Source organism: Antechinus flavipes, chromosome 5, assembly GCF_016432865.1.
Source record: "Antechinus flavipes isolate AdamAnt ecotype Samford, QLD, Australia chromosome 5, AdamAnt_v2, whole genome shotgun sequence".
NCBI lineage: Eukaryota > Metazoa > Chordata > Mammalia > Dasyuromorphia > Dasyuridae > Antechinus > Antechinus flavipes.
Genome location: NC_067402.1, coordinates 197076554 through 197103262, shown reverse-complemented (window position 1 = coordinate 197103262; position 26709 = coordinate 197076554). Strand labels below are relative to the sequence as shown.

At 36.0% G+C, this 26709-nt stretch overlaps 1 protein-coding gene across 3 annotated transcripts in view; it reads right to left on the bottom strand.

Moving 5' to 3' along the window:
* The window catches only part of ERC1 (ELKS/RAB6-interacting/CAST family member 1), a 345893-nt gene that overhangs the window by 232519 nt on the left and 86665 nt on the right, over window positions 1–26709 (bottom strand). For all 3 annotated transcript variants that reach the window (XM_051962823.1, XM_051962825.1, XM_051962824.1), the window contains exon 4: window positions 9906–9980. In XM_051962823.1, coding sequence (XP_051818783.1) covers window positions 9906–9980 — 75 coding nt within the window. The remainder of the gene's footprint in view (window positions 1–9905; window positions 9981–26709) is intronic.

Below are 26709 nucleotides of genomic sequence, written 5' to 3'. Positions count from 1 at the left end.
CAACCTACCTGGTTTAGGTATCAGTACCATGTCTGTATCATAAAAGGAATTTGATAGGACTCCTTCATTCCCTATTTTTTCAAATAGTTTATATAGCATTGGGGCTAATTGTTCTTTAAATGTTTGGTAGAATTCACATGTAAATCCATCTGGTCCTGGGGATTTTTTCTTAGGGAGTTGATTAATAGATTGTTCTATTACTTTTTCTGAAATGGGACTGTTTAAGCAATTTACTTCCTCCTCTGTTAATCTGGGCCTTTATTTTTGGAGGTAGTGATCCATTTCACTTAGGTTATCAAATTTATTGGCATAAAGTTGGGCAAAGTAACTCATTATTGCTCTAATTTCTTCTTCATTAGTGGAAAGTTCCCCCTTTTCATTTTTAAGACTAACAATTTGATTTTTCTCTTTCCTTTTTCTAATCAGATTTACCAAAGGTTTATCTATTTTATTGGTTTTTTCCATAAAACCAACTCTTTGTTTTATTTATTAATTCAATAGTTTTTTTACTTTCAATATTATTAATTTCTCCTTTTAATTTTAGAATTTCAAACTTAGCATTTGATTGGGGATTTTTAATTTGGTCTTTTTCTATCTTTTTAAATTGTAAGCACAGTTCATTGATCTTCTCTTTCTCTATTTTATTCAAGTAAGCCTCTAAAGATATAAAATTTCTCCTTATTACCGCTTTGGCTCCATCCCACAAATTTTGGTATGATGTCTCATCGTTGTCATTATCTTGAGTGAAATTATTAATTGTGTCTATAATTTGCTGTTTCACCCAATCATTCTTTAAGATGAGATTATTTAGTTTCCAATTACTTTTTGGTCTATTTACCCCTAACTTTTTGTTGAATGTAGTTTTTGCATCGTGATCTGAAAAGAAAGCATTTGCTATTTCTGCCTTCCTGCGTTTAATTTTGAGGTCTTTATGTCCTAATATCTGGTCAATTTTTATATAGGTTCCATGAACTGCTGAGAAGAAAGTATGTTCCTATTCACCATTCAGTTTTCTCCAAAGATCTATCATATCTAATTTTTCTAATATTCTATTTACCTCTTTAATTTCTTTCTTATTTGTTTTGTGGTTTGATTTATCTAATTCTGAGAGTGCAAGATTGAGATCTCCCACTATTACAGTTTTGCTGTCTATTTCTTCTTGCAACTCTCTTAACTTCTCCTTTAGGAAGTTAGATGCCATACTACTTGATGCATATCTTTAGTATTGATATAGCTTCATTGTCTATAGTACCCTTTAGCAAGATATAGTTTCCTTCCTTATCTCTTTTGATTAGATCTATTTTTGCTTTTGCTTGATCTGAGATAAGGATTACTACCCCTGCTATTTTGACTTCATCTGAAGCATAATAGATTCTGCTCCCCTTTTACCTTTACTCTGTATGTATCGCCCTGTTTTAAATGTGCTTTCTGTAAACAACATATTGTAGGGTGCTGGCTTTTGATCCAGTCTGCTATCCACCTCTGCTTTATGGGAGAGTTCATCCCATTCACATTTATAGTTAAAATTACTAATTCTGTATTTCCTGCCACCCCAATATCCCCAGATTATGCTTTTCTTTTTCTTACCCCCCTTACCCGCTTCCCTAGTATTAAACTTATGGGTCCCACACCTCTCCGTCTTTAGGATCCTCCCTCCTCCCTTTGAATCCCTTCCCTTTCTTGTACCCTTCCCTTATTACTCTTTTTCCTTTTCCCTTTTCCTCTCCCACTTTTTAATGAGGTGAGAGAAGATTCTCTATAAAACAAATATGTAAATTATTTCCTCCTTGAGCCAACTCTGATGAGAGTAAGATTCACACAATGTTCCTCTCCCTCTTTAAGTTCCCTCAGATATGATAGGTTTCCTTTGCCTCATTGTGAGATGTAGTTTCCCTTTTTTTATCTCCCCTTTTCCCTTTTTCTGACACTTTCCCCTTTCCATTTCTACTTTCCTTTTTTATATCAATAAATTAAATTATACATGTGGTTTTTATGTATATCCACAATAGAAATACAGTTCTCAAGAGTTCCTTTTATTTTTTTCTGCTTTTCTTGAGTCCTATGGTTGGAGATCAAATTTTTTGTTTAACTCTGGCTTTTTCCTTAGAAACAAATGGAATTCCTCTGTTTCATTAAATGTCCATCTTCTTCCATGGAAAAAAATGCTCAGCTTAGATGGGTAATTTATTCTTGGCTGCAATCCATGTTCTTTTGCCTTTCAGAATATCAGATTCCAGGTTCTTCAATCCTTTAATGTTGAGGCAGCCAGATTTTAGAGTTAACTCTTATTGTGGCACCACTGTATCTGAATTGTTTTTTCCTGGCTGCTTGTAATATTTTTTCTTTAGTCTGAAAATTCTGAAATTTGGCCACAATATTCCTTGAAGTTTTTATTTTAGGGTCTTTTTCAGAAGGTGTTCAATGAATTATTTCAATGCCTATTTTACCTTCCGGTTCTATTACTTCTGGGCAGTTCTCTTTAATAAAGATTTCCTATAAAATAGTATCTAGGCTCTTGTTTTTCATCAAAATTTTTGGGGAGTCCAATGATCCTCAGGTTATCTCTCCTAGATATATTTTCCAGGTCTGTTGTTTTTCCAAGTAAATATTTGACTTTTTTTTCCCCCAATCTTTCATTTTTTTGGTTTTGCTTGACTGATTCTTGATGTCTCAGTGAGTCAGTCATTTCTATTTGTTCAGTTCTGATTTTTAGTGAGTTATTTTCTTCAATAGCTTTTTTACTTCTTTTTGTATGTGTCCAATTGAGTTTTTAAATGAGTTGTTTTGCTCTGTGGAATTTTTTTCCATTTCACTAATTTTTTTTTTAGTAGGTTCTTTTCTTTTTCCAATTCACAAATTCTGTTTCCCTGCACTTCTTGGGAGTTTTTTAGCTTTTCCAATTCACATTTCAGGAAGTTGTTGCTCTCTTACATAGCTTCCCTTTCCTTTCCCCATTTTTCTTCTAATTCTCTTTTAAGGTTTTTAATAGTCTCTTATAGGAGAGCATTTTGTGTTGGGGACCAACAATTGTCTGGAGACTGTCTGCTATTACTCTCTTCGGGGGTTGAAAAACTTCTCTCTTTCTGTATAGGAGCTTTCAATGGTCCTTTTGATTTTTTTAATCATTTTGTTAAAGCCTGTAGGATCTGCCTTCAGGGCCAGGAGGTTACCAGCTTCCTCTGCAGAGCAGTGATAAGTGTATGGACGGGTAGCTGTCCTGCCAACCAGCTACAAAGAGCAGCCAGGTTCTGGAGTGCTCTGGGAAAGAGTTCCCCACCCAGAAGTAACTCAGGCCTGCAGGGCCGATCTGGGAAAATGCCCTACAAAGGGCAAGTTAGCGATTGCCCTCGGGCTAGACAGTGAGCAGTGAAAGTTTCACTACCCCAAGCCAAATTCTGCCCTGGGGCTGTGGGTATTAGCAGCTGAGCAGTGAATAACCCTGCGGGGATTGGAAGTGTCTCTGCCCCAGGAAGCACAGTGGTGCTGGGGAAGTTCTATTGCCTTAGGCAGAGCCCCCCACTGTGCAGATTAGAGGCTGCCCCAGGCTGTGCCCCTCTGCTGTGCATATTTGTAACTGCCCCTGCAGAAGCCTCTTATTGGACGATGTGGCTGCAGGGCTGTGTTACAGATCTGCCTGAATCAATTCCAGTTTTGAGTGGTTATAGCCAGAGCTTATTAAGTTCTGGCGTTTTTTAGAGTACCCTCTGTTTTAGACTTTAATTTTTCTGCCAGTTTACTGCTTTGTAATCAAGACAGAGCAGTTGGCCTATAGCAGAGTCGTCTCTATAACTTCTCTAGCCACAGAGATCACCCCCGCTCCTGGTCTGCTCTGGGCGCTAGCCTATCCCTGCCTGTGCTGGTCTGTTCCTGTCCCCTCAGAACAAACCTTTCCTGACAATCTTCCAGATTATCTTTATGAATTTTAGCAGTCAAGCACTATTTTTGAGGCTGAATTTAATAGTTGATTGTGAGGGGATAAGAGGAGCTTAGAAAGTTGAGTGTGCCTTCTCTGCCATCTTGGCTCTGCCCCCCAATTTCATTTTTATTAGACATTCCCAGGTAACAAATCATCTCCTACAAAGCAAGTGCTGCTTTCTCTGAAACTCAAGTTTTTAAAGAGCTGTCTAGGGCATCTGAGAGATTAAGTGATATGACCAAAGATAGGTCTCAAGCCCAGGTCTTCTCAATTCAGAGGCCAATTTTCTAGCCACTATATTTTGTCTCTCATTTAACAAACAATAGCTATTTAATAAATGCTATTTTAATTAAGCTGAATCACTCCTCCAATAAGGATAATCAAATTAGATTTTTCACAATTTACAAGAAAGCCTTTCCCTTACTTCTTGCTTAGTCAATCAGGAATCACTTATTAAGCAAACATATATATGCACCACACAGAACACTGGATCAAGTCTGAAAAATCTGAGTTCAAATCTAGTCACAGACAATAGTTTAGCCACTCTGGGCAAGTCACTTAACTGTTCACTGCTTTGGTTTCTTCATCTGTCTACTGGGTAACAATACCTTATTTGTTTGTTATGAGGATAAGATGAAAATATCTGCGTACAACTTAAAGGACTATATATATATATATATATATATATATATATATGTGTGTGTGTGTGTGTGTGTGTATATATATATATATATATGTTTAAGTATTAAGGCAGAAGGATTGTAACATGCTCTGATATTTAAAAAAATTTTTTTGAATCAATGCATTACCTCCCTTTAGCTAAAAAAAAAAATAATAATAATAATAGCAACTCCCAAACCCATTCCAATTAAAACTGTTTCAATCTTTGCTGAAAAACAGTAGGCAGTGACCATGATGTAATTACAATATACTGCTCACTAAGGTTCTGAACTCTGTATCTAAAATTTTTAGGTGAACAGACAGCTTCTAGTTCATAAAAAGCAGGTTGCTAAGAAATAAAACTAAATAAAGCTCTTGTCCCTAGAAATTTCCTTTTAAGTCACTATTAACTTCTCAGAACATAGATCATTATCGCTCAAAATTTGAATCTTGGTAGATAAATTGCTTCAGCCTAAATGAATATAAATATAAATCCTACTGTGGTGCTGACAAGGTTAGTGCCAAACAATGATAAGGACCAACACTATGAGGAGACAACTTCTCAATCACCACTAATTCTCAAACCCCAGTGACTCCAAAAAGAATGATGTCACATCTAATAGGAATTACAGCTGAAACCATATAATAGAAAGTAAGAAGAGACAAAAGTAAAATCCATACAAATTAGCATTAAAGAGTGTCAATCCTTAAAAGAGCAAACCCACCCTATTCCTTTCCCAAACCAGCCTCCACTGCTTTTGGCAGGAATGCACAAACTAGCCAGCTGTTTTGTCCCTGAGTCCACATTAAGATGCCCTCCTGCTATAGAGATTATTTCTAGTATGTTCCACAATGTGCCCATGCCTCAGTCCAAAATAAGCAACAGATTCTTCACAGTCACACTGGGGATGAAAGGGTAAAAAGGGAGGTATGCTGTGTTCTGCCTGCGATAACCCTTAAGTTAAGGACATCCCAATTTGGAGAGTATATTGTGTGGAACACTGAAAAAATCAGTCATAACTAAATGCAGACTGAAGCAAACAAAAGAATAATTATTTATACACAACAATGCTAAGACAATTCTGATTGATAAAGTGATCAGCCAAGACTAGTGGTAAAGTATGATTTTGAAAGAAAAATGATGAACTTGGAGTGCAAAATAATGTTTTTGGTCACTGTGGGAATTAATAACTTGACTACACATACTTCTTAAAAGAATTTTGTTTTTCTTATTTTTCCAATAGGGTAGGTAGGAAATAAAATACTTTTATTAATTGTAAAAAAAAATTTTTTTTCTTTGAAGCAGCAGCCATTTCAAAGAAAGCACAAAGAAGAGCTAAAAAAGGAAAGCGCAAGTGGACCAGAGTGAATGACTATACTGGCTAAAAGGAAATGGGATTAAAACCCACTGAGAAATCTTATGTTTTTAGTGGTTGAACAGTATTATGTTACTTAGGACAGGGTCAAAGGCATTAAAATACTCAATCCCCAAAAGTATAAAGGCTGAGGTAGCTCTACAACCTACTCCTAAAAGTACTACCACAAGCAAAAGGAAAAATGTTAGAAAGTGAGTGATAAAGGATAATAACAACAAAAGGTAAAATACAAATGACTTGAAGAGGAAGAAAATTCAATAAAAATCTGGAGCATGAGAAAATAAAACAATAGAAAGGATCCTAAAATCAGATTACATAACTCCCTTAACAAGTATTATATGACAAAGGAAAGTGGAAAAAACCTAATGCAACAAGATCCTAAGGAATCTTAGCAGAGCATCGAATAAGATATTCTAGAATGATAAAAAAAATTAAAATCAAAAAAGAAGAAATGAGCAATATGGTTAAGCTATTTTATAGCTCTTAAGGCAGAATTTAAAAACTCAATTTACACATTAGGAAAAAACTGAATTCACAACTGAGTTTCTCCAAAGGAGAAGATAGGTTAATATATTTCTAACATTAAAAGACTGTCATCTGTGGACATGGCCCTCTTCAACAATGAGATGAACCAAATCAGTTCCAAAAGAGCAGTAATGAACTGCTATACCCAGCGAAAGATATCTGGGAGATGACTATGAACCATTACATTGGGAGAATTCCCAATCCCTCTATTTTTGTCCGCCTGCACGTTTGATTTTCTTCACAAGCTAATAGTGCACTATTTCAAAGTCCGATTCTTTTTTTGTACAGCAAAATAACTGTTTTGGACAAGTATACATATATTGTATTTAACTCACACTTTAATATATTTAACATTTATTGCTCAACCTGCCATCTGGGGGAAGGATGGGGGGAAAGAGGGAAAAAGTTGGAACAAAAGGATTTGCAACTGTCAATGCTGAAAAATTACCTATGCATATATCTTTTAAATAAAAAGCTATAATAATAATAATAAAAAAAAGGTTATCATCAAGCAGAAGAGAAGCAAAAGGCAACAATGTTAAAGGAGCATATTCTCTCCATAAAAGCCAAAACTACAGATTTAAAAAACAAGATATTCAAAAAAAAAAAAAAAAAAAAAGCTTAACTATCCCACTACAGGAACCATGACAAATGAAAAAAAAAAATTTAAAAACACACCACTATGGTACATGACACAATGAAAAAAAAAAAATTCACAGACTCCTCCTGAATGCAAAAAACAAAGCAGCAAGCTAAAGAGAATCCACACATTGACTCCAAAAAAACCCCAAAACAACAATAAAAATTCCTGCACATTTCAAACTCCAAAACAAGAAAAGTTAAATAGCACAATAACACTGACAAATAACAAATCTGGCAAACATCTAGGAAAAATGAAAATTTATAATAAAATTATAAATTTAAAAATGATCAATGTTATAGGGTTTTTTTTTTTTTTTAAGAAGAGCAATAAGAAAGTAAGGAAGTTTTTTGGTTTTTAAGGAAACAGAAATCATTAACAGAAAAAATACTAGCAGAATTTTTAATCGGACTCTATGGAACCCTATTCTTACCAAATGAACCTAAGCTTCAATACCTACACAAGGAAAGGGTTGCATTCTAATAGTCAATGATTTAGTACTTCCAACCTGTAGCAGATGATGAAAAATTAAAGCTGAGGCCAACAAAATCATTTTTTGAAGATTTTTTTTTTTAATGAAACCTATATTCAATTCTACTCCTATTTGACTTCCCAGCAAATCTTCTAATTCCAGGCTCCATTAATTATGCATCTGAGATAGTTCTATATAAGACTGGACTAAAATAAATATATCATTGATTAGGAAATCTGTTCCCAGGACACTGATACATTGTTGGTGGAATTGTGAACACATCCAGCCATTCTGGAGAGCAATTTGGAACTATGCTCAAAAAGTTATCAAACTGTGCATACCCTTTGATCCAACAGTGTTCCTACTGGACTTATACCCCAAAGAGATAATAAAGAAGGGAAAGGGACCTGTATGTGCCAAAATGTTTGTGGCAGCCCTGTTTGTAGTAGCTAGAAGCTGGAAAATGAATGGATGCCCATCAATTGGAGAATGGCTGGGTAAATTGTGGTATATGAACGTCATGGAATATTATTGTTCTGTAAGGAATGACCAGCGGGATGAATAAAGAGAAGACTGGCAAGACTTACATGAATTGAGGCTAAATGAAATGAGCAGAACCAGGAGATCATTATATGCCTCAACAATGATACTGTTTGAGGATGTATTTTCTGATGGAAGTGGATCTCTTCAATAAAGAAAGCTAATTCAGTTTCAATTGATCAAAGATGGACAGAAGCAGCTATACCCAAAGAAAGAACATTGGGATTCTCCCTGTGCAACAGGAGAACTGTTCGGTTCTGCAAATATGTATTGTATCTAGGATATACTGCAACATATTTAACATATATAGGACTGCTTGCCATCTTGGGGGGGGGGGGGTGGAGGGAGGGAGGGGAAAAAACGAAACATAAGCGAGTGCAAGGGATAATGTAAAAAATTACCCTGGCATGGATTCTGTCAATACAAAGTTATTATTAAATAAAATAAAATTTAAATTTAAAAAAAAAAAAAAGAAAGAAAGAAAGAACATTGGGAAATGAAATAAACTGCTTGCATTTTTGTTTTTCTTCCCAGGTTATTTATACCTTCTGAATTCAATTCTCCCTGTGCAACAAGAGAACTGTTCGGTTCTACACACATATATTGTATCTAGGATATACTGTAACCTATTCAACATGTAAAGGACTGCTTGCCATCTGGGGGAGGGGGTAAAGGGAAGGAGGGGAAAAATCAGAACAGAAGTGAGTGCAAGGGATAATGCTGTAAAAAATTACCCTGGCATGGGTTCTATCAATAAAAAGTTATTTAAAAAAAAAAAAAAAGAAGAAGATATCAAAACCAGGAAAGTTTATTACTACCATGTTAAATTTATTATTTATTTTCAAAAAATCTTAAAGTTTGTCTAAGTTCACATTTTCATAAAAAATCTTCTTTTCTGTTCTTTGTCAAGTCAACAAGCAAGTACTAAGTTCCTACTGTGTGCCAGACATTGTTATTTGTGTGCTGTAATATTCACATTCCTTGATCATTAAGTCCAAAAGAAAAAATTTAAATTAAAAATATTATCATTTAAAAAAAAAAAAAAGGGAATCTGTTCCCCATGGATAGCACTAATAAATCAATTAAAAATTTTTTTCAAATCAAAAGATTAAAATACAATAGTACTCAACTATTTAATGAAAAAACTGATACGGCTACTATAAAACATTTTCCCCAAATCAAAGAATATGTATTAGGAGAGTGAACAGGAAGTATGCTAAGCTTTGGATCTTTTTTTTTTTTTTTAAACAAAAGTTGAAGGTTACATATAATTGAGGTGATGCTGTAAAGTTAACACGGGATTTGGAGTCAGGTGACCTATGTTCAAATTCCAGCTCTTAAGGAGAGAGGCAAGTCATTTAAATTCTCCATGCCTCAGATTTCTCTCCTTTAAATTACATGTTCGAAAAGATGATTTTATCATTCTTTCTACCATGGAATATATGTAGAATCCCATGAATCAGCTTGGGATACAAGACAAATACATGAATATTCTAATCCATTCATTTAAATCGAAAAAGATTCTGTATAAAAAGTACTCTGTATTGGTTATTATTAATATAATTAAGTGCTCATGTAACTTTTTAACCTAATTTAATTACCACTTATATCAAAAAATAACAAAATTGCACTATTTTAAAATATTTTATAATTCAACCTTTATTTTTAACCAAATGGTAATAATTTTCCCCTTCATTAGCAAATTTGTATGGTTTTCCTTTTTATTAGTTCTAAAAAGATAAGTAGTATTCTGTATCAACTTTTTAAGGTTCTCACCTTCATTTCAATAACAGTTTGCAGAGCTTTTGTTTTAGCAGAATCAGGAGCATTCTCAAACCTCCGATGCATTTCCTAAATAAGAGAAAAAATAATATGTAAGCCCAAATGAAATTTGCAACATCACCCATTTCATTAAAAATAAATAGAATTTTTCTTTAGAGAGAAAAATGATTATATATGATATCTCTCTAGTTAACTTTTAAACTAACTTGCCATCATGTATTTCCAATCCTTGCTGCTCCAATTAACTTATTCACTCAAGCACAGAGAGTTCATGTCTCTAAGAAACAGCTTTTCAAAAAATTGTATGACTTACCCACATTTGTTTCTCATAATCTTGATTTTGCAAAATAAAATAATAAGAATAATATAACGAAAAGAAAAAGGTGTTCTGTAAGAAATACTTCCCGTTTTTTGTAAAGGAGAAAGAATGAAACAACCACATTTATATTTTGCAGCAACTGTGAAAGAATTCATGTTGATATCCCCACTTTATAGTATCCATACTCCAAAAAATGCTTATTTTATGTAAATAAGCTATCTGCTTATGTAGAGAATCAATAGAAAAATCTGACTCACCAAGAAATGTTTTGGGTAGATTAATTTTTGTAAAGTTAGAAATGCCTACATTTTATTTCTATACAATGTAAAAAGCATCACCTATCATACTACAAGTATGCTTTAGATAATAGCTAAGAATGACATTAAAATGAGGACCTCAGAGATAAAGCAGGGCTATTGACATTTTCTCTGCTTTCAGGCAGAGATGTAAAATTTGCATATAATCATGTATTGCAATACAATATTACAATAAAATATTGCAAATAAAACTGAGATCAAGTGATTTAACATGATTTATAAGGCTGGATGCTACAATAATGAAAGTTCATATTTACACAGTAAAATATAGTTTATAAAGTGTTTTCTTCAAAATAAGGCTATAAGAAGACAGGACTCCAAGTCTAAACATCAATACATTATATAATGTCACCTGAGGGAACTGACTTAATAAACAATAATTTGGAGAGATCCAGAGTTCTCCCCCCGCCCCCCCAAAGTCTCCATTTCAAGGCTTAACCTCTAAAGGATATTGCAAATAATAGGTTCAGAATGGATTGCCATGTTCAGGAACATCTACTCTTCCAAGGACACTTAAACTGCGAGTCTATCACCACAACTCATCTTTGGCATTAAATAGTGCCACAGACACATTTTAATGGTAATATGCTAGTATTATTAATATAATGATTAACTACTCAGAAACTATGTTTCTCAACTATGAGGTACTAGGAAACAAAGAAAAGAAGTACAAACAAATGTCCAAGAGAGATTTTCTGAACATTTGCAAATAAAGACTGCTAACAGATAAGATTTACCAACAAATTTTTATTTCAAGAAATTCCTCATACTCATTGTATCATGAGAACCACATAATCAAGACTCGGTTTCCAATTCCACTTAGAATGAAAAATTTAGAGGAAAGAATTCTGGGAAGATGGCAGAATAGGTCAGAAAAACCCAAACTATCCAGATTTTTCCCACAAATAAGACAAAATTCCAACACAGGGAAACACAGAATGGCTAAAAACAAATAAGAGTCAGAGTAAAAGAGTAGTACTCCTGACGCAATCAGAAAAGATCTGGAAGAAAAAAAGATATCAGGACAAAAGTTTGGACCCCCAGGCTATTCTACTGTAACAGCAAGCAGTGGGAGTCCTGGGGTTAGCTGGGTTGGAAAGCAGTCTCAGCCCTAGCCACAAGAACTTTCACTTACCAGATTGTGAAGAGTCAAGGGGTCTGAGTCAGGGAAGATTCTGTAAGACATAGAACTTCTGATGATAAGGAATAACAGCCCACCTGTGCTGCTGAGATGCAGTCCTGAGTGAGAAAGAACTAGAACATGACTGGTAATGCAAGAGCAGTGGGTCAGGGAAGCTGCTGGCTCCAGGCAGTTATAAGAGAATGGAGTTCTTAGTTTGGATTCCAGGCCAAAGACGAAAACTGAGGGACCTGAGCCTAGAGATACCATTCCTTAGGACTAGAAATGATTACACTAATAATCTGATACAAAATGACAGAACCCAACCATAGAAAATCACGGGAATAGGGAAGACCAAGGCTCATTTTCAAAGGAAGATACTGAAATAAAAACAGCCTCTCTTATATCAAAGAGTAACATCAGATGATTACCTTTTTAAAAAGAAATCATGTAAGAACTTTAAAAAACCTTTAAAAATCAAATGAGAGAGATTATGGAAAAATGTTTTAAAAAATTATCTAAGAAAGAAAAAGATTATACAAAGAAAGTCAACCAATTAGAAAAGAAGATCCAGACTCTTAAAGAAAATGATTCTAGGGCAAGGCCAAGGGCAAGGGCAAGGGCAAGGGCAAGCCACTGGAGTTATAAGAGACTAAGAAATAACAAAACAGAATATAAAGAATGAAAAAATAGAAGAGAATGTGAGACATCTCATAAGAAAAACAACGGATCTGGAGAACTGATCAAAAAGAAAACATCAATAACAAAAAAACATAAAAATAATAGAACTTCCATATAATATAATTCCATATAATAATTATTATTATAATAATAATCTTGAAAAATTATATTATACAATAATTATATAAAAATAAAGAAAATTGTCCCAAAGTATTAGAATAAGAAGGGAAAATAGAATAGAAAAAATTCACCAATCACCACCTGAAAGGGATCCTACAAGGAACATCATTATCAGATTTCAAAACCTCCCAAACAAGGGGACAAGGAAAAAAAATTTCCAATATAATAGAGTCATAATTAGAATATACAGATCTAGCAGTAGCTACATTAAAAGAATGTAAGTCTTGGAATACTATATGTCAAAAAACAAAAAAACTAAGATTGCAACAAAGTTAAGCATAATCCTGAACCAAAAAATAAAAAAACACATTAACTGAATTACCTCACTTTCATTATTGTTGGAAAAAAAAAAAAAAAAACCCTGAACTTAATATAAAATTTGACATAAGATCCAAGAGAAATATAAGGTAAACATCAAAGATTAATTTGAAGGGACTCAAAAAGGACAAACTTTTTATACGTGTAAATACAAATCATAGGTCTAAGAGTGTCATTAGCAATTGGGGTAATTCAAAAGACTGGGATAGAACTGAGTATGATGGGATTCTAAAAAGCAAAACCAAGTAGGAAAAGGTAAAAAGAGCATTTATGTTTCCTTTAAAAAAGAGTAATTGTTATATGAGGTATGAGAGCAAGAAGTGACACAAGAATTAGATGGGGAAAGAGGACTGACAGTTCTGGAATTCTACTCACATTAGGAATAAATTAAAGAGGGAACAATACAAGCATCTCTAGACAGGTATAAAAATCTTTTACATTTATTAAGAAATAAGAAGGGGAGAAATTAAGACAATAGATGGGAGTGTAGAAGAAGTATAGATTAATGGGAATGGAATAAAGAGGGAAGGGAAAGAAGGGGATAAGGAGGTAAGTTAAGTAACAGCAAGGTAAGGTAGCAGATAGAAGTAAAGTAGTGGAGCCAACAGGGATAGAAAATAAGAAACATGCTCAAACATCAAAATGATCAAGAATAAAATTTATTAGGGAAAAAAAAAAAAGGAGGAGTAGGGGGCAGCTAGGTGACGCAGTGGATAGAACACCAGCCTTGAAGACAGAGAGGGAATGAAAAGAGAAATGGGGCCAGGACAGTTATAGGGAAAACCTATGTGTGTGATCTGAAGGACAAGCCAGCAAAGTAGGGTGAGAAGAAGTGACTGAATAGGTAGAAGGAGAACCAGGAGCAAATAGTGTCACAAAAGCCCAGAGCCTATCCAGGAAGAGAAGATAATAAACAGTATCAAATGCAGCAGATAAGCAAAAAAGGATAAGGACTTTAAAAAAAAAAAAAAAAAAAAGACCAAAAAACTTACCAATTAAGAGAACATCAGCAACTTTCAAAGAATAGTTTCATTTGAGTTATAAGGTCAGAAGCCAGAGTGCAATAGGACTGAGGAATGAATATGAAGAGAGGAAGAGGAAGCAAGGAGTGTAGATTGCTTTTTCTAGGAGTTTACCTGAGAAAAGGAAACAGAGGATAACTTGAGGGGGCAATATGGTACAAGAAAGGGTTTCTTGTTTTTGTTTTAAAAAGGATAAAGGAGACAGGCATATTTGAAAGCAATTGGGAAATAATCAGTAGATAAAAAGAGGCTGAAGACTAGAAAGAGTTGGGATAACTGAGGAAGTAATTTGCTAGAAAAGGAAAGAGAAAATGAGACTGATTAGTAAGCAAGTCTCCTTAATATGGGAAACTGGAGGAAAGGAGGGAAAATAGCAAAGAACTATGAAGTGAATAGGGAAATAAGAAGCTGATAGGAGAAGGAAAGAGATTTGGAAAAAATAAAAGATCTGGAACAGTTTCTACGGGGAGTGAGAGTTTATGGGGACTAGAAGGATTGCTTTACCATACTGAAGACCCAGTTAAAACCAGATTCACTCCCCATAATTGCATAATTTCCTCTAGTTCTAATTCAGAAGCCCATGAGTACAAGGAGAGAAGATAGAAGAGACAGAAGTAATTCAGAGTTGGAATCTGGCAAGGGGTAAATAAGTAACAGTAGATCAAGGGGGTAATGGACTCAAGGGTAAAGGACAATATGGAGTCTGAGATAGTCATTTCTCAGGTTAAGATTAGGAAGAAAAGTGAAGTCTGAGAATACAAAATAACTAAAAGACCTATTTCTTTAGTTTTTCTTACCAAATTTGCCTCACTCTGAGAGTAAACTCTCTAGACCCTGTTCTTTAAGGGTTATGCCATGTTTTTCTTCTTTTACCCTTGGTTCCATTTTGTGAATATGAATAAGTTGGCTGTGCAATTCTAAATCATGTAAAGAATTTCTGGTGCATCCAATCATTCTTTTCAAATTCTCTTTTTTCCTTCACAATAGCAGTTTCTCCTTTATGCCTTGAGAGTTTCATTCTAAAAAGTTTCACATACCTCTTCATAGCAAGCTTTTCCAGAAGAATCTGGATCCATAGGATTCAACCTATTCTTTACCTGAATCTTTTGACTTCTGTTCTTCCAAAATGGAAATTACACATTAGAGAAATAAACTCAAAGATAATCTGTCATAAAGTTTGAAGATAAACATTTCCCACGAATGTCTCTTCATTTATATCATAGGAACCTAGTGAGAATCAAACCTAGAATAATTCTTTCATTCTTCCATTTTTTGAAGGATAAAATTATAATTAAGTAAAGTCAAAAGTTAAGGGCTACTTTTGGCAGATTCCCAAATAATTTAATTCCATCATCAATGATCCCATGTAAAGTAGTAATTACTTTCCTAAACTCACTTTTTTTTCCTAGTCAGATAGATTAGAACATTCTTGATGATGTCACTTATCTTGTGATTACCTTACGTGAACAGATAGTCTAAATACATAATGCAAATTAGAGGGAAAAAATGCAGAAATGAAGGGGCCACAGTATACAAATTTATAAGCTATATTATAAGGTACTATTCATAAATAATATTTTCTATTGGTTAAAAAAATAGAAAAGAAAAAACCTCAGACAATTTGGGGGAATGGGAGAGTGCTAGGAAAAGAAGAAAGTAGTTTGGCAGAAATTTGGAGTTAGCTGTTGAAATCAATAAACCACTGCTTGAAAAACCTAAGTATATAAACGAAGAAATAATCTCTTATTTGAAAGAACTAGGAAAACTGGAAAGTAGGTAACAAAAATTAGTTTAAAATTCAATATCTTACAATAAACACTACAGAATGAACAATACCTGGCATATTAAGAGATTTAGAACAGAAAAAAAAGAAGAGAACCAGATCAGTTAGTTTTTCACAGCTACAGATAAATGAATTTTTCATCAAATAAAGAACAGAGATCACACACAAAAGATAAAATAAATAATTTTGAACGTGTGAAAATGAAAAGGTATTACATGGACAAAATATTTATTTTGTTAAGTTTATTAGGGTTAAAATTAGCATTCATAATGGAAGGTGTCAAATAAATATATATATTTAGTTACATAGATATATATGATGAAGACAATACAGCCTCATCCAGAAGAGCATCTACATTCCCAGGCAAAGACTCAGTTTCCATACATTATGCACCTTTTGGAAGCAAATCTACATTCACTGGGAAAGACTCTTCCCACACATTATGCATCTTTTGGATGCAAAACCTACATTCCCGGGAAAAGACTCTTTTCCCACATCCTATTTCAAGTATGTTTCTTTCAGATGCAAAACCCAAATTGTTTTGTTTCTGTATAAAAGTAAGCCCTGAGAAAATGTCTCTTTGCAATTCTTTGACATTGCCCACCAAGATTACACATCTTGGTGTAAAGTGCCTTTTCTTATCACAGCCTTTTGTGTAGCTTTTCTCCCTGCAAACCCGCCCTAATTTAATGTTCTGGAGAATTAGGAGACCAACCCATATTCCTGCCACGATCCATACCTCATCATATATACATACACACATATAGACATAAAACATGTGAATAAAATACCTTTGATGAGAGTGTGATATATAGGAGGAAGAGACAATATTGATAGCATAAAACCAAGAGGATTTTGCCGATGGATAAATGGTCAAAAGACATGAACATACAGCTCTAAAAAGAACTAAAAACTAACAACCATATGAAAGTCTGCACCAAGTCACTAATAAGAGAAATGTACATTGTAACAACTCTGAGGTTTTATCTTATCCAGTAATTTGGCAAAGATGGCAAAAGAAGGAAATGGTGACTGTTAGAACAATTGGGTTTTTAAAAAAATTTTAATAGTATTTTATTTTTCCAAACACACGTAAAGATAGTAACCAACATTTACCTTTGCAAAACCTTGTTTCAAAATTTTCTCCCTTTCATCCAACCCTTCTCCCCAAGACAGAAAGCAATCCAAGATAGATTAAACATATGCAATTCTTCTAAATATATTTCCATATTCTTCATACTGTGCAAGAAAAATCAGATTAAAAGGGAAAAAAAAACAAGCAAACAAAATTAAACCAAAAAAAGTGAAAATATTATGCTTTGATCCCCATTCAGTCTCTGTAATTCTCTCTTTGGATGGGGAAGGCTCTTTGCATTAAAAGTCTATTGGAAAACTGGGAAAAAATTTTTACATTCAAAGGTTCTGATAAAGGCCACATTTCTAAAATATATAGAAAATTGACTCAAATTTATAAGAATTCAAGCCATTCTCCAATTGACAAATAGTCAAAGGATATGAACAATTTTCAGATGAAGAAATTGAAACTATTTCTAGTCATATTAAAAGGTGCTCCAAATTACTATTGATCAGAGAAATGCAAATTAAGATACCATTCCACACCTCTCAGATTGGCTAAGATGACAGGAAAAGATAATGACAAATGTTGGAGGGGATGTGGGAAAATTGGGACACTGATATATTGTTGATGGAACTGTGAACTGATCCAACCATTCTAGAAACACTCAAAAAATTATCGAGCTATGCATACTGGGCTTATATCCCAAAGAGATCTTAAAGAAGGAAAAGGGATCCACATGTACAAAAATGTTTGTAGCAACCTTTTCTGTAGTGGCAAGAGAGTTTCCACTTAATGAATGCCCATCAATTGGGGAATGGCTGAATAAATTATGATATATGAACATTATGGAATATTATTGTTCTGTAAGAAATGACCAACAGGCCAGAGAGGCCTGGAGAGAGTTACGTGAACTGATGCTAAGTGAAATGAGCAGAATTAGGAGATCACCACACATGGCAACAACAAGATTATACAATGATTCATTCTGATGGACATGGCTCTCTTCAACAATGAGATGATTCAAACCAGTTCCAATTGTTCAGTGATGAAGAAAGCCCTCTACACCCAGAGAAAGGACTGTGGGAACTGAATGTAGTTCACAACATAGCATTTTCACTCTTTTTGTTGTTGCTTGCTTGCATTTTATTCTGTTGCTATCTTTTTTTTTTTAAACTGGTTTGATTTGATTTTTTCTTGTACAGCAAGATAACTGCATAAATATATGTGCATATATTAGATTTAACATCTATTTCTATCATGTTTAACATATATTGGATTACTTGCCATCTAGGAGAGGGCATGGGGGAAGGGAGGGAAAATTGGAACACAAAGTTTTACATGGGCTAATGTTAAAGAATTGTCCCTGCATATGTTTTGAAAAATAAAAAAAAAACCTTAATAAATTTTTTTACATCTATTCAAATTGCCTTGTTCAAAAGAATCAAGTCCATCACAACAACTGGTCATCACATAATCTTGTTACTGCATACAATGTTCTCTTGGTTCTGCTCACTTTACTTCATATCAGTTCATGTCTTTCCAGGCTTTTGTGAAATTAACCTGTCCATCATTTCTCAATCAACAAAAATATTCTGTTACATTCATATACCATAACTTAGTCATTCCCCTACTAATGATCATTTCCTCAATTTCTAGTTACTTGACATTACAACAAGGGCTCCTACAAATTTTTGCACATGTGGATCTTTTCCCTCTTTTATGATCTCTTTGAGATATAGACTCAATAGAGACAACGTTGAAACAAAGGGTATGCCCAGTTTGTCAGCCCTGTAGGCATAGTTCCTAACTGCTTTCCAGAATATTTGGATCATTTCAGAACTCCATCATCAATGCATTAGTGTCCCAGTTTTCTCACACCTCTTCCAGAATGTTGGAACAATTGTTGAAAGACAAGAGCAATAATATAAAACTGGTAGAGTTAGGAATTGACCCAACCAAAACAAAAATTCAATATAACAAAAATATTTTTAGTTTAGATCAATCTTGAAGTTCCAAATGGATATACATTTTTTTAAAAATATGTGATCTTTCATAACTTTGCTTAAAGGGAATAGGTATAACCAAAGATAAAATGAAAGAAGACATAGGAGACAAAATAGACATTTTTAAATTTATCTTGACCCACAATTTTATTGGTGTGAGAAATTCCCTCCAACAATCTAACTTACACCCCCTGCTATTGGTTCTTCTTTATGGGGCTAAATGGAATAATCTAAGTTCTTCTCTTAAGATAACCATTCAAAAACTTGAACACAGTTACAAACAATGCTTTATAAACCATAAATACTATATGAAATCGACTATTTTTATTGTAAACTTTCTTTTTTTATTAATTGTATCCTAAATGGCTCCAAGAAGCAAAAGCATGTGCAGCAGGCAAATGTAGATAAAAACCATCTTAGCAGGTGGGCTGAGCCAGGTTGAGGTTAACAGGCTTTAAAACACATTGGTGATGAGGCAGCTGGATGGCTGCATGGACAGAGCACCAGCCTTAGAGTCAAGAGCACCTGAGTTCAAATCCAGCCTCAAACACATAATACTACCTGTGTGACCCTGAACAAGTCACTTGACCCCAATTGCCTCACCAAAATCAACCAATCCATCAAACCATAGGTGAGTTAAAGATTCAATGGATAAAAAGACTTCCTCCAAAAGAATGGGCAAATAGGAATACTTTATTGCAATAACCATGAAGGCAGAAGATACTGTAGTGCAGAGGAAGACTAGTTCAATAGGTAAGAATTACCTGGACAGGGGACTGCATTATCAAAGGAAAAGCTTTTATTGTTATACAAAGCAGGATGGGACCAAGCAACACCAAGGGACTAGTTGGCTTGAGAAGGTATTCCAGGATGAGTATTTTATAGGAAAAAAAGTAAGAGCATAGGGGAGAGATGTTTACTCTTTGCTCATTAGTTAGAACTTCTCAAGGAAGAATGGGGAAAGTGACTGTTGGAATGAGCATTGCAGACATAACCCCACAGAATGTTTGCAAACAAAAGTGCTGTTGACAAGATTCTTACATTTACTCAGGGTACAGTGGGTAATGACATGGTACCTATCCCCTTAACCTTCCCCTGCTGTGGTGTTTTTCTTCTTTAAAATATAAGATGGTTCTCTCTGGGAGCAAGTTTCTTGGGGAGGTTTTTTTGGAGGCAGTCTTAGTTTCAGTTAAAAGTAATAATCACCTCAAAATGCAGCCAGCTGATTAAAATGCAAACGTTTATTTTCTCCTTCCAAAATAGCCCGGTTAGTTTTCTTAGTGGCCTATCTCTCTGCTTGGTTCCAAGAGCTCTTGCAGCTTTGTCCTTTGCTTCTACCTCTGCTTTCTTCAGCCTCCAGCCAGGACAAAGGTGGAAGATGGAAGATCTTTTGCTGGGTGTAGCTGGTTCGCCTCATGCATAAGGTGAAGTGGGACTTATCCTTATAGAGTAAGGATTGCCAGAACAAAGCTAACAGGAGATTAAGGTGAAGAAGGTTTTTGGTATCACTGGCCACTAGAAATAAAGCATGAAAGGAGCTATGGAGAATTGGGCTAGTGAGTAAAAAACACACCCTAATAGGAGGATAGCTCATGATTGCAGATGGGCCTTCCCTGCACCAGTCCCAATAGATAGCCACGAAGAAGTGATAAAAAGGGTTAAAAATAGCAAGGAGATAGCAAGAAGCCACAGTCCCTGATTCAGGGATCATTCTAATCATGATGCATTTTAAAGGGTATCCCATAGAGGAGATCAAAAAGGCTACGTTTAACACATGCTCAGGCAGGGATATCCTACTGCAGAGAAGGCAGGTGAGAGGTTTGGTTAGACTTTTCTACCTTTCCTGAGGATTGAGGGTACCAGGGAGAGTGGGGATAATGTGACTCCTAATGTTTTGGAGAGCCTTTGGGTGATTTGGGAGATAGAAGATGGAAAAGAGTCCTAAGGCAGTGCTCTGGGCAGCCTGATCAGCAAGGCAGTTGCCAGGACACTCAAGTTGTCAGTCTATTGTCCCTTAACAGTGCAAGACAGTAATCTCCAAGGGGAACTGTACAGTGGTAAGGAAGTCCATAATTTGAGGACAGTGTTTAACAGGGAACCCACAGGAGATGAGGAGGCCTTGTTCTTTTCAGCCCCTTGAGCATGAAGGACATGAAATCTGCACAGAGAGTTCTGTAAGAGGGAAAATAGTGTAGCAGAATTGAGGATAGAACAAGTCTTTAGGGTAAGGTCAAGGGATTAGGCGCTCACTAGAGAGCCTCTGAGATCCCTTTACTTTGAAGATGCACTGAACACAAATGGGGTGTAGACAATAAGGAGTTATCCAAGATTTATCTTGAAAGCCTCATCAACTAAAAGGGCTATAGCTGCTACTGCCTACAAGCAGGAAGGACAGCCAGAAATGACTAGATTAAGGGCTTTGAAAAAGTAGCTCACCACAGGACAAGGGTCAGGGCCTACGAACTGCACAAGGACACATGTCTTATAATGACATAAAAATAAAAGAGTTTGGCAAGGTCGGGGAGGGTTAAAGTTGGCATTGAAGAAAGGTGGCCCTGTAGAGCTCAAAATGATGTTTCCTGACAGAATGCCCATTCAAAGAGGGAGCTACCTAATGTCCACAGGTGGTTTCATAAAGGGATGCAGCAACAGAGCTAAAAGGGGGTGTCTAGAGCTGGCAACATACAAGCCACACCAAGGAAAATCATCAATTTCTAAGTGACTGGATGGGGAATGGAGAGAATGGTCACAGTTCTGGATGGGGCTTGAAAAGATATTGTTTTGTGAGGGTATCCTATGGAATATCACATATGAAGATGAGGGTTGCGCTGAGGGTAACCAGTATGCCATCTTCCCAAACCTCTGGATTTACAAGATTTTGGAAAGGGGAGACAAGGATGAGATATATGGGGGCAAGGAATGCCAGCTGGGAAAAGAACATAAAAATGAGACCAAGCTAAGCATAAGGTTTCAGACGAGCAGAAGACACAGGCATTCATGGAAAACCAAAAGCTGACAGACAATAAGGAAGTCCTTATAATTACAAATCAAAGGTCCTGTGCATTTCCCTGTTCAAGGTTTGCCTTCTAAGGACAAGGGGATTGAGGAGAGGGAGATCAGAATAGAGTAAGTGCCTTCTGTAGCTATCAAGAAGGAGATAGACTTATCCTGTAGATCCAAAGTCACCCTTGGTTCAGCCACAGAGATGTTCAAGGAGGGAGACAGAGTTCCTCCAGGGCTCTATCACTCTAAGTCTTGAGGGTCTCAAGAGGCAGGAAGCTGAATAGCCAGCTTCATGCTTCCTGCACATCCACCCTGGGGACAGTCCTGTTTCCAGTGTCCCTTGCAGTTATATAGAGGGCAGGGTCCAGGAAACTGCCACAGACATGAGGACTTTAGAGAACAGTCTAGGGACCAGTGTCCCATCCTTAGTGAGATGAGAGCCATTGGTTCTGGTCACTACTAAAGTGCTGGCCAAAGCCTGAGCCTTCTGTCTAATCCTCCAAACCTTCTACTCCATCTGCTTTTCCTAATTCCCAAAAGGGAGTTTGGGGGACCCTCTTCAAGTTTTTGGAGCTTCCGAGGAGTGTCCAGAGCTGAATTTGAAAGAAAATACATGGCCAGGATTGTAGACCCTGCCTAGAATTTAGGATCTAAGTCGGTGAACTTGACCCAGAATTTGTCCCTATAAGTGGTGGGATTTTTCTTTCTTTCTTTCTTTCTTTTTTTTAATTATAGCTTTTTATTTACAAGATATATGCATGGGTAATTTTTCAGCATTGACAATTGCAAGACCTTTTGTTCCAACTTTTCCCCTCCTTCCCCCCACCTCTTTCCCCAGATGGCAGGTTGACCAATATAGGTTAAATGTATTGAAGTATAAGTTCAATACAATATATGTATACATGTCCAAACAGTTATTTTGCTGTGCAAAAAGAATCAGATTTTGAAATAGTATACAATTAGCCTGTGAAAGAAATCAAAAGTGCAGGTGGACAAAAATAAAGGGATTGGGGATTCTATGTTGTGGTTCATAGTCATCTCCCAGAGATCTTTCGCTAGGTGTAGTTGGTTCAGTTCATTACTGCTCTGTTGGAACTGATTTGGTTCATCTCACTGTTGAAGAGGGCCACATCCATCAGAAAGTATATATTGATCTCCTGGTCCTACTCATTTCACTCAGCATCAGTTCATGTAAGTCTCTCCAGGCCTTTCTGAAATCATCCTGCAGGTCATTTCTTACAGAACAATAATATTCCATAATATTCATATACCACAATTTATTCAGCTGTTCTCCAATTGATGGGCATCCACTCATTTTCCAGTTTCTGGACACTACAAAGAAGGCTGCCATAAACATTTTTGCACATGTGGGTCCCTTTTCCACCTTTAAGATCTCTTTGGGATATAAGCCCAGTAGAAACACTGCTGGATCAAAGGGTATGCACAGTTTGATAACTTTTTCAGTATAGTTCCAAATTGCTCTCCAGAATGGCTGGACGAATTCACAATTAGTGGTGGAATTTTTCTGTGAGCTCTGCAAGATGCTAGCTAGTCTTGAGATCTCACAGCTTCCCGATTCATTCACTTTTCCAATTTGTACACATTTCCATATTATGGATTTACTATTTCCAATCAATCCAATGCCAAAGAAGCAGTAATCTACCCCAATTATCACACTTAAAAATACATCATAAAGAGTGTTCCAAATCATTATTGATCAGAGAAATGCAAATTAAGACAACTCTGAGATACCACTACACACTTGTCAGATTGGCTAAGATGACAGGAAAAAATAATGATGAATGTTGGAGGGGATGCGGGAAAACTGGGACACTAATGCATTGTTGGTGGAGTTGTGAACGAATCCAACCATTCTGGAGAGCAATCTGGAATTATGCCCAAAAAATTATCAAATTGTGCATACCCTTTGATCCAGCAGTGTTTCTATTGGGCTTATATCCTAAAGAAGGGAAAGGGACCTGTATGTGCCAAAATGTTTGTAGCAGCCCTATTTGTAGTGGCTAGAAACTGGAAAATGAATGGATGCCCATCAATTGGAGAATGGCTGGGTAAATTGTGGTATATGAATGTTATGGAATATTATTGTTCTGTAAGAAATGACCAGCAGGATGAATACAGAGAGGACTGGAGAGACTTACATGAACTGATGCTAAGTGAAATGAGCAGAACCAGGAGATCATTATACACTTCGACAACGATATTTTATGAGGACATAATTTGATGGAAGTGGATTTCTTTGACAAAGAGACCTGAGTTTCAATTGATAAATGACGGACAAAAGCAGCTACACCCAAAGAAAGAACACTGGGAAATGAATGTGAACTATCTGCATTTTTGTTTTTCTTCCTGGGTTATTTATACCTTCTGAATCCAATTCTCCCTATGCAACAAGAGAACTGTTCGGTTCTGCAAACATATATTGTATCTAGGATATACTGCAACATATCCAACATATAAAGGACTGCTTGCCATCTAGGGGAGAGGGTGAAGGGAGGGAGGAGAAAACGAGTGCAAGGGATAATGTTGTAAAAAAAAAAAAAAAAATTACCCTGGCATGGATTCTGTCCATATAAAGTAATTATTAAATAAAAATTTAAAAAGAAAAAAAGAGAAAAAATAAATAAATAAAAATAAAAATACATCATAATTTAGTTTAAATTTAGGTTCTGTAATCTCAGAAAGAACCTAATGCTTATCAGTTTTCTCCTAGCATTCTATAACTTCCTTCTAAACTTTCTAAACCTAACCTTCTTTCTTCTAACTTTGTAAACACACTTAAATCTTCTTTTCATTTCTTAAATTTCTTTTCATCTTATGTCTCTCATGTGGTTTGACCAGACCTTTAGTAACTTTTTCTTTCATATTTCTCTTTCCACATCTTCCCCTGCTTTTCCCTCTTCCCTCTGGGGATCTGCCCTACTTCCTTTCCCACCCTGGTTCTGCTCCCCGAGCAGTCAGACTGTCTAAAGTCTCAGTCAGGAATTTTCCAACCTGCTAGAAGCCCACAGACTCAGGGCCACTGCCTAGAGAGATCATGATGGGGAGCTTCTGCTGTCCTTAGAGCCATCCCTAATGCAGATGAGGATCCTCCCAGCACTTCAGGGTCCTAGCAGCCTGAGCGTGGCTTGTGCATGCACCTATAGGATCTAATGGGATTCTCCATCTGAATACTTGAGTCTTTACAACAAGGTTTGGAGAAGTTAGTCTGAAGCCCAGGAAGTAAAGTGGAAGGGCCTGGCTGAGTAGGGTTGCCCACGCACGGGGCTCCATGGGGCAGGAAAGGGCTACTGCAGCCAGGTGGGTATGACTAGCAGGGCTGGGGAAAGAAGGTGAAGCAAAAGAATTACTCCAGATTTGGGGCTCACAGGGCCAAAGACTTAGAGGGAAGAAAGTCAAAGTCCAAGAAAAACAGCAGAGAGGGAGAGCCTGTAGGGAAGAAGTAAAAAGAAAAGGGAAATGCAAGACTCCTGCGTCCCTCATGGGATCTTGGAGCGGGAGGGGAAGGAAGATCGTATATCTACAGGTGACTAAGACATTAAAGCCATGTTCAGGCCACCTTTCCTGATTTTCTAAATTATATTGGGGCTAGGCAGTATTTAAAAGAAAGCCATACTCTTCTTCCTCAAATCCTGCCCTATGCTCTCGTTCTTGCTTGCGCGCTTTCTCTCTTTCTCTCTCTCTGGATTGTCATGCAGTTTATATTATTCTAAGGTTAGAGGGGAAATTATATAAAGATAAGTAGATACAAGTATATATTTAGAATATATAGAATATATATAAAGAATAGCAGTGCTACTACTGGGCTTATATCTCAAAGAAATACTAAAGAAGGAAAAGGGACCTGTATGTGCCAAAATGTTTGTGGCAGCCGTTTGTTGTGGCTAGAAATTGGAAAATGAATGGATGCCCATCAATTGGAGAATGGTTGGGTAAATTATGGTATATGAATGTTATGGAATATTATTGTTCTGTAAGGAATGACCAGCAGGATAAATACAGAGAGGCTTGGCGAGACTTACATGAACTGATGCTAAGTGAAATGAGCAGCACCAGGAGATCATTATATACTTCAACAATAATACTGTATGAAGATGTATTCTGATGGAAGTGGATATCTTCGACAAAGAGAAGATCTAACTCAGTTCCAACTGATCAATGATGGACAGAAGCAGCTACACCCAGAGAAGGAACACTGGGAAATGAGTATAAACTGTTTGCATTTTTTTTTCTTCCCAGGTTATTTTTACTTTCTGAATCCAATTCTTCCTGTGCAACAAGAGAACTGTTCGGTTCTGCACACATATATTGTATCTAGGATATACTATAACATATTTAACATGTATAAGACTACTTGCCATCCAGGGGAGGGGGTGGAAGGAGGGAGGGGAAAAATTGGAACAGAAGTGAGTGCAAGGGATAATGTTGTAAAAAATTACCCCAGGCATATGTTCTGTCAACAAAAAATTATAATTAAAAATATATATATTATGACACACAAGAACTGTGGAATACAGTGCCTGGAGTTTCTTTGAAGGATGAGTACATAACCTTGATCTCTTGTCATTAAGGGACAGATCATAAGAGAACAATCATTTGTCAGAACTTCCTTAGAAAGACAGAAAGGCTGGAAGGATCCCAAGAAAGAAATGGGTGGGAAAGTGAAAATGAGAAATCTTTCTTGATACCTCTTCACGTTTACAATCAAGGAAGATGCCCACCATTAGGCTGAGCACAGAATTCTGGCAGTATTTCACATGAGATTCAGAAGGAGATGCTTGCCTATGGCATAAAGATGGAAGCACTGTGACTCTGTATAGCCATAAGCACAAAGAAGTCTTCAAGGAATCTTTTAGAGATACAAACACACCATCCAGTACTGGCTGGCACCTCCACTAGCCAGTAGTAAATATCTGTTTGAAATGATGAACTGAGTACCAAAAACTTGAGCAAAAT